Source organism: Pyxicephalus adspersus, chromosome 2 (assembly GCF_032062135.1).
Source record: "Pyxicephalus adspersus chromosome 2, UCB_Pads_2.0, whole genome shotgun sequence".
NCBI lineage: Eukaryota > Metazoa > Chordata > Amphibia > Anura > Pyxicephalidae > Pyxicephalus > Pyxicephalus adspersus.
Window position 1 is genome coordinate 76421456 of NC_092859.1, and position 17461 is coordinate 76438916.

General features: G+C 35.3%; 1 protein-coding gene across 1 annotated transcript in view; it reads left to right on the forward strand.

Moving 5' to 3' along the window:
* SCYL2 (SCY1 like pseudokinase 2) overlaps positions 1-12580 on the forward strand; it is a gene marked incomplete at its 5' end in the record, with an annotated part of 17647 nt that extends 5067 nt beyond the window's left edge. Inside the window, 9 exon segments of the mRNA XM_072399005.1 lie at positions 170-286; positions 1582-1707; positions 1795-1971; positions 2530-2652; positions 3495-3655; positions 4300-4366; positions 5184-5273; positions 8374-8493; positions 8877-12580. Of these exon segments, the coding sequence (XP_072255106.1) occupies positions 170-286; positions 1582-1707; positions 1795-1971; positions 2530-2652; positions 3495-3655; positions 4300-4366; positions 5184-5273; positions 8374-8493; positions 8877-9533 (1638 nt within the window).
* Between the last annotated feature and the right edge of the window lie 4881 nt (positions 12581-17461).

Below are 17461 nucleotides of genomic sequence, written 5' to 3' on the forward strand. Positions count from 1 at the left end.
TTTTTTTTTTTTGTAAATACAAGCCATGCTTGCCAAAATGTAATATTGACAAATATAATGTCATTCATCTGCTGCTGAATATTGGTGAATACATATGTAGCTCCTGGCACAAAACTGCCTTTTCATGAATGTGAAATAATGTTTAATTTATTTGTTTATTTTTTTTCAGCTAAGTCATTTAAGTCCAAATGTCTTTGTAAATATTCCGGAAGAGGTCCGGGAACACATGAAACTTCTTCTAAACGTAACTCCAGCAGTTAGACCTGATGCTGATCAAATGACAAAGGTGGGTACCGTTTACTTAGTGATTCCAATATGTCATTACATTCAAAGTGTTTAGCATTAGCCGTACTAATGATGCTTATGAATATCACCTAATGAACATTCTTGGTGATCTCACCATCTGTATTGTCCGAGCATGAAATTTTTGTGTACTGTGCAAACAATGGTGTTGACCCTATCTCTGGAGAACCAGCAAATCTACAATCTGGAAAAATGATTGATTTTTTTTTTTTTGTTTGGGATTTGTTTATATAAGGTATTTCCACAGAGCTGAGAATAAATATATACTCCCATAGTCTCCAAGTCCAACTGTAGTTACAGTTCTGCTCAAAGGGTTATATTCCCTGGCAGAATTTGTAGGTTATGCACCAGAGAAACAAAGAAAAGGAAACATGAGTAATTTGGCAAAACACATTTAATTTACTGGGATCCAAAGTGAACTATAAGGAATCGCTGAACAGCACAGGCAAAGCAAACTACAGCAAAATGAGATTGTCACTGTTCAAAAGTTTGCATGATCTAGGTTATTATTAATGTGTATGTGTTTGTGGGTTTTTCTTTGCATCTCAACACATTTTCCTGAAATTTAGGTTAGTCACCTGACCTTTTCTATGTAACAAGGGAACCCCCAACTTTTTACAAATCAGAGTATAAGCGCTACTGACAGGCATTTTTTAAATTATTGTTCTTTTGCCTTCTCTATGGCTTGGTATCCAGCAAAGTCAGTGCAGCTCGGTTCTCCACTCTTTGATTAAAATCAAAAGAAGTTACTCTTAGGCATTACAAAGTTTGAAAAAGTATAGAGTGGTAGAAAGCTGATGAAAGTACAGGGTTACTGGGTTCCCCTGGGTTGCCTCGCCCACTTTTTGACCACCCACCTGCTACTTTCCACCCAACTTCTGGGGAGAAAACTGATTTGGTTGGCCACTGATGCCAGTCATAATAGGATGCCTAACAGTATAGATCTAACAAAAAAAAAATGTATATTCAGATCCTTTTGATACACCCATCTTTGGGTGTATGGGCATCTTGGCTTGCTGAGAATTTTAAGAACAGCATACATGTTTCCAGTCACTTCTGTTACCATATTCAATTCAAGTTAATCATCTCTCAAACTAATGCCTAATATTGTGAAACATCTGTTTTCAAAGTGTCTGTCAACTATGTTGCCTATAAAAGCTTCCAGAAACACTCCCCTTGACTGTACGGAGCGGTTTCTTTCCTTTATCTGCTTTGTGCTCTTTGTGTAACTTTTAAATGTAGATCTCAGTGTTGAAGTCATTCTTTGTGATTCTGCAGATACCATTTTTTGATGATGTTGGCGCTGTGACATTGCAGTATTTTGACTCTCTTTTTCAACGGGATAATCTCCAGAAGTCCCAATTCTTCAAAGGGTTACCCAAAGTTCTCCCAAAACTGCCAAAGGTTTGTGTGTAACAAAGAATCCAATAATAAAGGAATGCATTATGCACAAAGTTTAAAGTATGAATTGGTCTCTATATTATTTTTCAGCGAGTTGTTGTACAACGTATATTGCCAGCACTGACTTCAGAATTTGTGAACCCAGATATGGTTCCATTTGTGCTGCCCAATGTTCTGCTTATAGCAGAGGAGTGCACGAAGGAGGAATACGCCAAACTTATTCTACCAGATCTGGGCCCCGTCTTCAAGCAACAGGAGCCTATACAGGTGTGTTGCACATCTATGCTTACTATAGCGGTTTTAAAAGCAAACCGATCAACTTAAAGTGTATTTAGAAGATTTTTGGATAGAGTGGGGACAGGGTTAGAATCCCTGTCAGAATTGTATTGCACTTGGAGCCTTTGAAGAAAAAGGCTTGTTCTTATCCACAGTCCCTGGGGCTGAATAAGTGAAAAGAAGAGTGTCATCAAAACAATCAAAGTAGGAACAAGAAATAAAGGATAATTTAAAATCCCTATAAAACTGTTTGTGTGTATATGTATAAATTTATTTATTTATGTGTGAAAATGCAGCCATCACCCTGGAACAAGTACAAAAATAGATGTCTTCAGTTTCTATCAAAGCTTTTATTTTAATTCAAATAGTTTATTTTTGACCTCTATATTAATGTAATTTCAAAAATTTGTTGTCTTTCATTTTTAATGCTGTCAGGCTAGCAACATGGTGAGTAAATACTATTTGGATTTCACTTTGTTTCAATTTGTTTTGCTTGATTTGTTTTTCTAGCATGACCATGTTATTGAAGTGTATGTAATTTTTTTTTAGATACTGCTAATATTTCTGCAAAAAATGGATCTCCTTCTCACAAAGACTCCAGCAGATGAAATAAAGAACAGTGTGTTACCAATGGTGTATCGGGCACTAGAGGCACCGTCAATTCAGATTCAGGTATGTCAGCTGTGTGTGTCTTGTTACTGGCTGCATGCCCCCCCAATCATGCAGTTTGTAATAGTGAGGTACAAAAAGCAAATGTGTATAGTATAGAGCTTCCTTGGGTCAGGTGACAAATTATATGACATACAGGTTTTTTTTTTGCATACTGTTGCAGAAATATAAATCTTATACTATATTACTTGATGCTTTTGTTATCCAAAAACATGATAGTTTGTAGAAAAGCAAACTCTGGGTCACGTTTTACTCACTAAACTAAAAATGCTCAGATCAAGAGTGCGTGTGAAAGTTTAAACTGCTTTGGCTGGTCACAGAACAAAAGCAAAATTCATTGCATACCAGGTAAAATCAGCACATCAACTGCAGAAGTTTGACAAAGGGCGTTACTGTCTGAAACGTGTAGCTGTTGCTGTTTTAGTTTTTTCATGCAATAAAGACCTCTTTTATCCTGTGACCAGCTGGAGTGCCATTCTACCTTTTTCCCCTCTACTTAGGTTGATAATGTATTACTAAAAAATGATTCCATTAAAAGCAAGACTGATAAGTCTGGATGTATGAAAACATGTAAATGTTAGGATGTGACTTAGATTATATTGACAAAAAATAAAGGGGTATTATTATTTTGATCTTTTCCTGCATATAGGTGTCAAAAAAGTATTTTTCACAGAAATGGTAAAACCACATACAAAGTATATATGGCTGAACTGGAATTAGCAATTCATATGGCAACAATTTTGTTACAGTACTATTTTATGTTCGTTCTCTAGTTATGGATGGGTAACTGGGAGGGCATGTTATTACTTATGTCAAACTAAAATTATTCCTTCATTCCATTTTAGGAGTTGTGCTTGAACATTATACCTACATTTGCAAACCTCATAGATTATCCGTCCATGAAAAATTCTTTGATACCACGTATTAAGACTGCTTGCCTACAAACCTCTTCTCTTGCTGTGAGTACAAAGAAGGAATCTATTTTTCTGAAATCGCTTCTTCAAGTGCTAGTTTCCCATTAGCAGAAATATACTGTCTGCATATAATTGTTAACATTCACATTTCTAAAAGGTTTGATGCAAAATGTTCTGGGGTTTTACTGTTAATGCTTCATAATAAAATAGGTTACCCATAACACCACTGTTCATACATAATGTTTCCTACTAGCAATTAGTAACAAGTTTGTTTTGTTTTTCTTGTTGGTAACTTTATTGTGAAGAAGTTAAAATTCTTGGATTCTTTGTTCTCATAGTTATAGTATTGGTATACTTGCTAATTTTGTGTAACTACCTGCCTGAATTGCTCATTTGTAAAGTGGGACTGTAGTTCCACTTTAAGTATTTGGAGCAGTTATTGTAAAACAGTTTAGCATGCTTTTTCTATTCTTCACATCAATTATACATTCTTCTTTAAAATGACCATCACAAAAAAGTATACAATTAAAATTAGTATATAGTTGTTTATACTGAGAAACAAAAACTGCATTTTATATTTAATATAGAAAAGATTAGGAACCTGATAATACACCATATCAGTGTATCCCTATAATTAATTTTAATTATATCAGATGGTAGATGGTTTTGTTAGAGTACCTGTGCTTTGCTCTGTGTTAGAGAAAGGCTTGTAAATAATGTATTCTTTCTGTTCTAGATCTTTGGATATTTCAAGTCAGTTAAATATGACGTCAGAGCCACAAGCTAGCAAAACAATCAATCAGGTAATAAGAAAAAGCATTAGTAAAATATGGCATTTTGTTTGTCCTAAGGACTATAGCAGAACCCTCCTCTTCATAGGTATTTATTTTAGTAGTTGCAACTATTATGGTAAAAACTACAATTTACATATTTTTTTTTTTGTCTGCAGCTTCATACATCTTGTTTATATAGTGAAACTTTAAATATTATTTGCATTGTGTGTATAGCAAAAAATAGTACATATATAAGTAATACTTTATAGCCCCAAAAAAGATTTTATTATATATTTGTAGTAAAACCTACAGTACTTCAACATATGTAGTATATTCATATCATTTGGAGTTTGTAAAAATGTAGATCTTTTAAGTAAGCACGATTGTTTACATAAAGATGTGTGGCTGTAATCCTATTAACCCTGAGAGGCAGTCTTTTAGCTGTTTCCCTTCTTGGAATGTCTTCTAGCATTATTGTCTATCATGGTGATAAGTAATATCGAAGGCTCAAATGACATTGTTAATGAAAATTTAAACAACAGATACAGAAAGCACACAGGATCTATGCAGAACTCATTAGGATATATTCAGTCAAGATGGCTTGTGCATCTCCTGAGATAGGATTCTTTGCAAAGAGAGCATCCCTATTTAGATTACTTTACTTTAAACTCTTAGAATGTAATATGTATGTGTTAGGAGAGAGTTGTGGGGCAGAAATTGTGTAAAATGCATCTAAGCATTCTCATACCAGATTAAATTAAAAACTATAAGCTTTGTCCCTTCCAAAACAGAAATGTATAAATGTTTTTTAAATTAATGTTTTAAATGTGTATGTGTATTTTAACAGGGTGATAAACCATTTGACATGGGACAAGATTTCCTTACGGGTACAAGTGAAAAAAAAGAAAATGGCCACGTGCCTAAACAGCCCAGCAAGGTAGGAGGATATGTGGATATATAAAGAACGCTGGAAGGAATATGGGAGAAAAAAAAAACTTTTTTGTTTTTATTTCTTCTATGGTAAAATGTAATTATCTGTTTCCTGTATAGAAGAAGCATAGTAGGGAAATAAGTATATTATCACAATCGCCCTTTTCCGCGTAATATAGACAAAATTTGTAGCATTGATTGGTAGTTTTTTTGTAAACGAGAAGCATGATAAATGTTTATGAAGTTTTGAAGTGCAAAATATATAATACACAAGCTTAACTTCTATAGTTGGCAAGATGCTGGAGAAAAGACCATTTAAAGCATTTTTACTAGAATGTAATATCATAAGTAATAGTGTAGATTAAAAAAAGGTGAAAGTTGTCAAACAAATTTACTCTTTTTATGGGGATGTAAATACTTACACAGTGGAGTACCCCAAAGCGAGTTAAGGTCTGTAGAGTTGGAAAATATAATCTGTAAATGGATAGGAAACTGGCTTAATTATTGTATAGCATACAGTGTATTAGTGTTGTGTGTTCATACTATGATTGTACCCCAGGGTTCAGGGGTGAGCTACATTTAGGATCATAAATTTTGGACAGAGACAACTTTTTTCTAATTTTGGTTCTGTACATTACCACATTACATTTAATTAATTTAAAATGAAACAACTCAGATGCAGTTGAACTGCAGACTTTCAGCTTTATCAATTAAGCAGATAAAAGGTCTGGAGTTGATTTGGGGGGGAGGGGTGCTTGTATGTGGAAGATTTTGCTGTGAACAGACAACATGCCATAAGATCTGTATTACATATATCTCTTAAAAGAGACCCCTGGATAGCATTGCTTCATAGTACTTGCCCGGATATTTTGAAAAATCAGCATAAACTGCTATCTTTTATCTTACTGGCAGCACGACAAGTGATTGCAGCAGCATGGCGGAAATCAAGTTTAAGTTTTCAGGCAGTCTTATCTAGATTATCAGACACTATGGTACTGGAGAAAATGTCAGCTGCAGCTAACGATTCTATGCACAAGTTTTATAAAGTCTGGTCCCCTTGGCTAGACCATCATACAGCCTTGGGCATAGATCGTAGGCTTTTTCATTTATAATTTTGAGTTTTTATTTCATGCTTACAGACTCAAGTGATTCCTTTTTGTATTGTTTTATTGTGTCTATAATCCAGTTTTGTATGTTTTTTTGGATTATTAATAATGGTGTTCTTTTTTGTATGTTATTTTTATTTTTTGTTGTAGATATTGTTTTTGTCCTTATTGTTTTTTTATGTTTATATTAAAAAATTTCAATAAATATTATCAAAACAAAAATGGAGGAAACCCAGCATCCGGTGATGTCCATGAGTTCAAGACTACAGGCTGTCATTGCCAGCAAAGGGTTTTCAACCCTTTTTAGAAATGAACATTTTATTTTCAGCTTTTTAATTTGTCCAATTACTTTTGAGCCCCTGAAAATGAAGTGATTGTTAAAAAAAAAGGCTTTAGTTCCTCACATTTTTATGCAATTTTTTTGTTCAACCCACTGAATTAAAGCTGAAAGTCTGCAGTTCAACTGCAGTTGTTTCATTTAAAATTAATTGTTGTAATGTACAGATCCAAAATTAGAAAAAAAGTTGTCCCTGTCCAAATATTTATTGACCTAACTGTATGTAATGGAATAAAGTATTTTTACCATGTTTTTAACGTTAACACGCAAACCTGAGTTCACTTGATTTAGAGTTGAAGCTTGATTTAATAAATGCAAGGTTATGCAAATGGACAAAAATGCTTAATTAATTTTTTTAAGTTTATTAAGTTATGTTTAATTGCTAAAATCATACATGCTACATACATTCTAGGGGGAGAGTCACACAACAAAGACTAAATATTAGCATGCAACGCCAAGCCACAATTTCTTAAGCAAGCACAATACTTTCTTCCCGCCTTCTACAAGCATCAGTAAGACTTCATCTGGAATGTGCAGTCCAGTGACCAGCACCAGTTAACAAAAAAAGATGTGGGACTGGGAAGATTGCAGAAAAGGGGAACAAGCCTGATAAAAAGTATGGAGGAGGTCAACTATGGAGGAAAGATTAGCCAAACTGAATTTATTCTCCCTTGAGGGAGTTATGATCACCATGTATAAATATATAAACGGTTCATATATAGCAGTGTTGATCAAGCTTTTTTAACACGGAGGAATCCTTTTCAGGTCGTCGGTAAACCCCACCTGTAATTACTATATCCCCAGATTGCAGTACAATATTGTAAAAAGAGTCAAAAATTGCTCAAGGAACCCCTAGTGGCCTCTGAAGGAACCCTGGTTGAAAAATGTTAATATGGGGAACTTTCTGCAAAATTGTTCACTTGCACATGACAAGGGGGCACTATTTTCATCTGAAGGGAAAGAGGTTTTCTCACTCGGAAGGGATTCTTTACAGTAAGGACTGTAAAAATTTGCAATAGACTCCCTAAGGAAGTCGTTTCAGCAAGCTCAAAATTCACAGAATATAACTGGGTATTACATTGTATGAGTAGTGACACTAGAGACTGTTGATTCAGGGGATATCTGACTACTTTAGAGGATCAGGAAGGATTTTTCCCTCTGTTGGAGCAGATTGAACTGTACTTCATAAGATGTTTTTCACCTCTGCCTTCCTCTTCTATACAGAAGCCTATATGCATTACTAATGTATTTTTTCCCAGTTAAGTTAGCAGTGGTAGTGTGAAACTTGTCCAAGGTCTTCATAATTTTGCCTGCGTTTTGCACTTTTCAAATAAAACACCATGTGCAGTCTATTTGAATTTGTTTTATGATGGTACCTGGCAAGGTCAGAGGCACTGTTGAAATTAAGTATGCATAAAGCAGGACTGAACAGCTATGTCTTCCTTGTGACAAGATTTATTTGCATATTAACCTCCTGGGCGGTAACCCAGAGTCTAGTTTGGGGTAAAAAAAAATGCTGACATGCGTTTACCCTCTAAATAAATTTAATTATTTACCTGGATTGGATTTATAACCAGGTTGATTATCCTATTGCATTTTTATTAGATTTATTTAGATTTAATATTTTATTGCTGCTTTTAGTACCACATATTTTGTTTTCAAAGATTTCACTTACACTTGAAGAGAAGCAAAAACTTGCAAAAGAACAGGAGCAAGTCCAGAAGATGAAGAGCCAGCAGCCTCTGAAGCCCACTACAATGACACCAGCTGCTCCAGTAAAACAGGTAAAGAAGGATTTGTTGTCCTTTTGGTTGGAAATGCTAAAAAGTCTAGGCCTTGTCATACCAGGGCCATATTTTGGCATTTGCCATTTAGACAACCCAACAGCAGTACAGAGAAAAAAAATCATGGGCAACATTGCAAAGCTTAAGTTGTCTTTATGTCACTTTATTGTATAGTTTCCATGGGTCTGCAGAGCCTCACACAATTTAGGAATTTAGACAATCCTAATTATAAAGTAAGATTCTGTACAGGATGGATATTTTGCATGGAAATATTGAGGGGAATAAACGTTTTCACTGTTTGCTGATCTGTCTATCATAGGTATGTTGGTATACAATTGTTTTTATAAAAAAGGTTAAATATTTTTCTTTTTGTTTTTCTCCAGACCAAGGATCTTACAATGACACTGATGGAGAACATGACCTCTCTCAACAGTCTGTCAGGAAGTAGTGCTAAACCAGCCATGAGTGGCTTTCCACCTCTTAGTAACATGTCTGGAAGTATTGGATTCCCTGCACCTGTTGATACCATGAGCTTAAACCGAAATGTGCAAAATGGTCTTAACTCAAACACCGGGTTCCAACCTTCAGGTTTTGGGAACATGGGGTCTATGGCTCCAAATCAAAACTTCTTCACTGGCACAGTCCCAATGGGAATGAACAAAATGGCCCCTATATCAACTCCAACTAGCATGCAGAACTTCAGTACTTTAGCCAGCCCTCCTGGTGTGCTACAGCAGAACTCATTCAGCACGCCTTCTTCCGACATGTCGTCATTAAACAATTTGTTTGGCCCACAAAAATCCAAAGTAAGTATGAACCAGATGTCTCAGCAGAAACAGAATCCCTGGCTTAACCAGTTTGTACCTCCACAAAGCTCTCAAAATATGAGTGGCACAATGTCACAGACAGGCAAGATGGGACAAACTGGCTTTGGCGTCCAATCCAATCCATTTTTAAACCCTCAAGGCTTTACACAACAGACAACCACAATGAAGAATAGCAGTTCAGCTAGCAATGATTTGAAAGACCTTTTTGGCTAAATAACTTTTTCAAGGATTGTTTTATAATTGTTGGCCTGCTTGGGATCTCTCAGTTCTACCCTGCCATTGTGATATTACAAGGTTTCCGAAATGTATGTTTTAGTGTTCTTTTTTTCTCCCTACGTTTTGTGATGACCCTTCAGTTATACAAGTTGATTTATTTTCCTTTTTTTTGTAAAAATGTCTGCAGCTGAACACAGAATATCACCAAAAGCGTACTGTTCTAACCCATGTTTTATACCTTCATGTGGGTATATTTTTAAAACCCAGAACCCCACCTTCATTTCCAACATTCTCAGGCTTTTTCTGATTTTTCTGATCAGACATTGCAGATTGCTGATCACAGATATGTTTTTAGCATGTCCGTATTTTAGTTTGGGATTGTGGTCTCCCAGTTTATATCTGGGATTTCTGAAAATCTCCATTCAACCAAAATTATTTTTTTCACTTTTTACTGCAGCTTTCTCGGGGTAATAACAAATTTTGGAGAAGATTTTCTAAGAAAGTTGACTTTTTTTTTCCTCTCCTCTTGACTTATACTACTGAGAAGTAAACATTTTACCTTAAGGGTTTTGAGAAGCACTTTTATTCAGCCTTAAAATCTACAAGATTACGGGCCTTTTTCATTTGTTTTGCACCAAGTCAGAGATTAGAAATTACATTCCTTACTTTTTTAGATCATGTCCGCCAACACATAAATTTGTATATTTTTAATAATGTTTCCCTTTTTTTTGAAAACCTGGCAGACCATCTACAGATATATTTTATCTCTTTTATTTAGGGCAACAATGATTGATTTTTATCTTTATTTCCAGTCTTGAGTACTACTAATGCTTTTATTTTTTTTTATTCTATAGAAAGTTATTTTTATTCATTTTTATTTTGCACATTTATATAGCACAGTTCTAAGCCCCCTAGAGATTCGCACAGGAGGACTTATGCAATGAAGTCAAAATTGAATCACTTTTATATGTGTAGTATGCTGTCATCTCTTTGTCACACTAATACACTCTAGCCTCCCCCAGCACTGGAATGGTTCCTCTCTGTGTCTTAATGGTACATTTTTGTATCAACATTTTCTTCAGAATTTAATGTTTTTGGTTATTTGATAGATAATCTACAAACCTCATTAACGTTTCTCACCTGGTATTCTCCTTGTTGCCCAAGTGCTGTAAGTGCTGCTTAAATCGCCACACTTGCAAAAAGTTTGTCCAGGAACAAAATCCTGCAATATTTTATATACATAAAACACAAGTACAATTTGAGCATAAAACCTAATTTGCAAAACTTTGAGCAGGACCTGAAACAATGAGGCTAATGCAACATTGTGAATTTTTACTGTTAAAATATAACATCTGTGTAAATTTATAGTTAAAGGATTTATGTTTTCCTCCTGCTTAGCCTTACTTTGTCCAAGCCTGATACATAAGCTGGAATGTTGGGGACAATTGCTGCTTGTCACAGGCCAACAATTGTCAGATTGCAGGTGACCTCTGCCCCACAACAGCAGTACCTATATATCTATATATCTCCTGCCTGCATCCAAAGAAGTTATTTTTTAATTTTTTAGGATGCGGGATGGAAATTGTCAGGCTTTTCCATTCTATCTAAATGAAAAATGGCTAAAACTCTACTTTCAGTAAATTTCTGATTCGGATTATTATTCTGATTCAGATATGATTAATTTCTGCTGTTCTGGTGACTAGAAACGAAGCATCATTGCACTATGCGTACAAAGACTTGTGCCCACAATACTTTCCATTTATACCAATATACCTGTAAGCTTCTTGTCAGCATTTCCAGAACAACTACATTTCTTTGCATTCAATGACCACTGTAAATGTTTGTTTGTTTTTTTTTTTTCTTGTATACCACCAACTTTTTTTTTTTTGTTAGCAAAATAATGTTAATTGTTGCTGCAGAAATTACAGAATACGTTAATTATTATAAATATCTAATTAAAGGACATTAACTAGTAACCAAACAGTAACACAACATGCCATTGTCATCACTCTAATTCCATTTTGCACTAGGTAACTCAACTGGTTAGTGTGTATTGTTTGGGATAGACCCATGTCTGATATATAAATATATATATATATATATATATATATATATCATACGTTCCCAAAAATTATTGGTTTCATGGATTTTATTTTATTTATAGTGGGAAAGATTTTTTTTTTTGTTTTTCTTAGCAATAACATGTATTGCAAGTAAATCTTCCAGTCAATAAAGCAGTTCATATTGTTAAATTGTCAGCTGATTTTGCTACTAGAATGACTCCGGCATTGCTAGGACAAGAAACTGTCATTGGTATTTATTTTTCTACATACACTAGTAAAAATGATGCTTGAGATCTGGCAGCTTTAAACATCTTCATTTTTCCCCATCAGTTACATTCATCTATTTGTGTTCTGATGTTTTTAATGCTACATTTCAGGAATGCACACCACATAACACAAACCAAGCAATATGGCTACCTGCAGTGTTCAAGTTCTGTGGAGACGTTGGATTTTTTCTTCTCCAGTTTGGTTTCTTGTTTAGCCTATTGTGTTCTGGGACTATGTGTATAAATCAAATAGGATTCATAGTGACTCTTCATCACCTTCTATATTTCATTAGACTATGTTTATCTAGTTAATGTTGAAGACCACGGGGCCTTATGGTGTTTATGGATTTGTTACATAACAATATTTAAGGAGTCGACAATATACATTTAATTTATCTATTACTGTAAATCTTCTGAATTAACACGCTCTTTGAAGTTTGTGCGTGACGTTATCAATCTTATTGCAATTGTGTTGTTGTTAATTACATTTTGAATGAAATGTTTATAGGAAGATCGTTAATAAATGAAGCCTCGTTTCAGCATTCTTTAATGGATGTTTGTATATTTGTTTTTAATAATAAAAGTGTAGATGATGATTTTTTTGAACTCTTCTATAGACCTTGTTCCTGTTATTGATGTTTACACCTATAGAAGATGAGAGACATTGCACAAGCTGTATAATACAATTCAATGACATAAACGTTTCTAAAAGCTTTTTAAGTTTTGCTTGAATATATTCCATTACTGAAAAGAAAGCTGAAAATTTAAAGTGTGTCCCTCAGCCACTCTCTCAGCAGACATTTACAAAACCTCTTGCAACCAGTAAATAAGTCAGTTTCAGACATACCGGTAACTACCAGAGACTGTGGTTTTGTGTAATCAGTTGCCAGGTTCTCTGTTTGATAGCCAGTCTAGCTTTGTGTATCAGGAGCTAAATTCAGCATCCTGCCCCTCTGTTGGACTCGGATCTCAGTCTGATAATCAGCCCAGGTCTTTTTTTTAGGAGCCATTGTCAGTGATCTATCCCTGTGTAATCCGTCAGGTTTGGTTGGTAATTTGACTACCAGCCAAGCTTTGTGTGTCAAAGCTATTGTCTGTGTTCTGCCCCACTTTTAATTTGCAGGGTTTTTCTATCAGTTTGACAATCAGTTCTGCTCTGTGTATCTAACGTGAGTGTCAGCGTCCTGTCTCAGTGTAAAATGTGTAGCTCAGCTGTCAGTTTGCCCAGCCATGCAAATGTACTGGTATCTTCATAGTTCGTTCTATCAGCTGTTTTTCTGCAAAATTTGAAGCCCACGGAAAAGCAATGCTTAGTGATATGCAAATGTGTACAGACAAGTGCCGCAGTTAATCAACTTTACAAATCTCATATCCAGCATGGCTAGAAAGTACATTGCGAACTATACAATTCAGCAGCAATAAAACTATGAATTGTGCAGCACCACAATTTGTGCATTAATTACATCTAACCAAGTTAATCTTGTTCACACATCTATTGATTTAAAAAAAAAAAAATCTGCTCCTAGAGTTCAGCTTTAACATATCCTGTTTACAGTGCTGAAAAATATCACAAATCACCCAAACCCATAATATTTACCAATGTTTTTATTGGGAAAAATGTTTTAATATTTTTTTTATAGCGAGAATTGACATAACGGAGTAGCCATAAATACCGAAGAGCAGAATCACAAATCAACTATGACAAAACAGGTTTCTAAAAACAGTGTGAAAAAGCAAATACTTGTAAACCCACGCAAAATGGAAATGTGATGGGGGGGGGGGGGGGGGGTGTGACTAGAAGAGGTAAAAATGGGAGAGGTAAACGGGATACAGGACAACGGGAAGGACCTAAAGGGTTAACCATATTAAAGAAAATGAAAGTCACTTGGCAAATAATGACTAATCCAGGGTGTCCAAACATTCTGAAATGCCCCATTGAATCCTTAAGAGCTCATGGAGCTTAGGAGCTCATTAGTAAAATTCCAAGTAACTTTATGTAGGAGTGCTAAAGGACCAAGCCTTCAGAAGAACTTGTTTAGCTGCGGTAAAAACAAAGTTGTGAAGTTTAATTTGGTGTTTTGTACAGCCTTGCGGTTTCAGGAGTAACAACGCCTCATATGGGTCTTTACACAAGCTTCACTCTAAAAGGGTATGAACAATTTGGTAAACACCAATCCAAAAATGCTTAATACGAGGACAAGTCCACCAGTCATGATAGAGCCAGCCCACATTGTCAAAAGCATAGGTTAGACGTGTCTGGGTTAAATTTTGCCAGTCTAGCTGGGGTTAGATACCAGCACATGAGCACTTTGTGGTTTGCATCATAAAAGCCCGCGTCTAACACCATGCACTGCTGTATCCCAGATCTGCTCTCTGTCCAGGGGGCAACCAATATATTCCTCCCAGGGGGTCACATACAGTAACCTGTTTACCATTTTATTGTTTGAGAACAATAATCAGCTGAAGCTTGCGGTCTATATCTTTTTTGAGAAATATTAAACCGTATATGGTCTGGATCAATAGATAATCACCAATCTATTGGGATCTACCCCCAATAAAGATGCACACAGATTAAATCATCATTTTTCTATTTCCTCCTATCCATTCCCTTTTTTAGATTTGTAGGTTCTGCTACATAGTACCATTATGTTTTATAGTCTGCTGCGCCTCATTTTCTTAGCCTTGGAGAGCTACTGTACTGCATGGTACAGAAAGATCATTACAATCATTAAGTACTTTTGATAGATGTCTGTTAATGTAATTATCTTTTTAATTAAATGAATAAATACTGTCTATTAATATAGAATACAGAGGGTAAATTTAAAGAGCAACTACTATATGTTTTTTTTTTGCTAGTGGTTAGAATAACAAAAGATTGCCTGGCTATTCCCACACCATATCTTACCTTCATCTTATCAGAGTTTTAACTTACACAAGAAGGGAATGCACTGTGCTTCAGTTTCCTGTTTAGCTTTAGGTTACATTTGTAATGGAGTGCTTTGCAAAACTTGTAACGCAACAACCAGATGCATGATCTAAACTTCACAAAGACAAAGTCTAAACCCATCTGAGATTCTGTTTTCCTTGAATGAGATGTTGATAATGGGCTGATCCAGTTGTCACTGGTGCTTGGAGTGGAGATTCTTGGGAAGATGTTGTCAAGGTCATGTAAGGGTCGCACGGGCGCGGGGGGGGGGATTAATGTACATTGGGTATTGACAATAAGGTATTAAAATCAATCAAAACTGTTTAGGAAACTTTAAAGTTATATATTTTCATGCTTAAAATCTGCCAACATATAGTCAATACGGCATTTAAAAAAATAATGTTCACCCTTTTTCTGAAGCAAAATACAATTTCACAATGTAACCTTTTATAACAGTGATTTGAATCTATAGTTAGGTCCATGAAAAATTTGGACAGACAACTTTTTTCTAATTTTGGTTCTGTATATTACCACAATGTAATCTGTTTTTTTTCCACTTGTTTCCTTTAATAAACCCCTGGGTTGCTTTGACTGTGTTTTGGGTCATTGTTATCTGTTATAGAAAACGCCTCCCAATCAATGTGACTGCATTTAGCTGGATTTGAGCAGACAGTATGTCTCTGAACACCTCAGAATTCATTCGGCTGCTTCTGTCCTGTGTCACATCATGGATAAACACTAGTGTCCCAGTGCCACTGGCAGCCATGCACACCCAAGCCATCACACTGTCTCCGCCATGTTTTACAGATGATGTGCTATGCTTTGGATCATGAGCTGTTCCACGCCTTCTCCATACTTTTTTCTTGACATCATTCTGGTAAAGGTTGATCTTGGTTTCATCTGTCCAAAGAAAGCCAGAACTGTGCTGGCTTTTTTAGATGTTTTTGAGCAAAGTCCAATCTAGCCTTTCTATTCTTGAGGCTTATGAGTGGCTTGCACCTTGCAGTGCACCCTCTGTATTTACTTTTATGCAGTCTTCTCCTTATGGTAGACTTGGATAGTCAAGTATATACAGTGAATTGTTGGAAAAACTACATAAAAAGACATAGTTTCTCTGTAAAACATATTTGCATACTGCCAACTCCTAAGTAAATTTATTACCGGTACTTTGAGTTCTCACATAAAATCCAAATAAAAATCATATCTCTATATATTATACTAAGCAGGGTTAACTGTCTCATAATAGTTATATGGGAATTATTTCAGAACCCTCCACTGCTTTTCACCAAAATACTGCAATTCATGTCTTGGCAGCAAAGGGTAATACCTTAGGCACCACCTTTGGTAAGTGGGCTACCCATGCTTGTGTTTTAAAGAGTCTTCACACAAATATAAATGAGAAGATCGTGTGTCACTCACCTCATAGCCACCACTCCCTGCTCAAGTTCACACCTGTCCATTGTGTTGTTCCTACATCCCAGCTGCTACCATGCAATGTAGGGGACACTATAGCTTACTTTATTTTTAGATATCAATCCTGGAAATAGAACAGGATCCTCCTAGAATCATTGGGAAGACTCTGGATACAAATAAAATACTTATTTTTGAGACACCATACATAAATTTGCATTTTACATAAAATCTAAATGAAAACTTGCCAGGAGTTAAAGTGTATTGAAACCAAAGACCAAAAAACGTAATATGTCATAGCTTGCCAGTCTTTATATGTACTGGCTACAGTTTACTAGTTTTATTTTTTTTAGGCTTTTGTACCTTTTTTTTCACCTATAGATCGTGCCAGTAACACACTTTCTGTTCTAGTGTGACAACATTCCCTGCATTGTATCTATGGAGGAGCAGAATTATCAACCTCAAACAGGAATTTGTTAAAACTACAGAACATATCCCCCCTATCCTCTGTAACATTGGGGAGGTATCCACAAACTGGATTAGGAACTGATAATTAACTGGATTAGGCTGATAATACTGAGGTTTCAGTACATAAAATTTGGCTTACTGCAGGAAATTAATTATAAACTCCATAGATTTCTGGCAGGTTCAACAGGTAGTTTACCAGACCAAACGGAGCAAGTAAGAAAAGTTACTTGTTATAAACTAAAAACTATGGCTTGAGCTCCTAAAGAGTAATCAGACATGTTATGTTTAAGTGTTCACAATGATTTTATTATTGTATACAATATGATCCATCTGCTACTATGAAACAATCTCCCATGCCTTCATATCTAGGATCCCCTATGTTTTAAAATCTTAAAGGTTTACAATGAAATACATCAGATTGTTGTGATCAGGTAACTGGGTTTACTATACACTTTAAGGGCTTCTTTGAAAATCCTAAAATGTATTAGGCTAGAACATAGGGTTTTTGTTTAATTTGTTCAAATGTTTTTGTTTAATTTTTTTATCATCTATTTTTTAATATCTATATGGACCAACTAATTATATAATAGATATGTCATGATGGACTGTGGAATAATTAGGCTTTTGCTGTGCTGACATATGAGTCTATGTTCCTCTAGCATTGCTTTCATCTCATTTTGCCTTTAACACAATGGAACATCTGTTTTCCTTGCCAATTAATTTTAAGCTATTCTGTATATTCTCAACTGCTTTACTGTTATTTATTTAGTAGACCCCTTGTATGTATTAAAG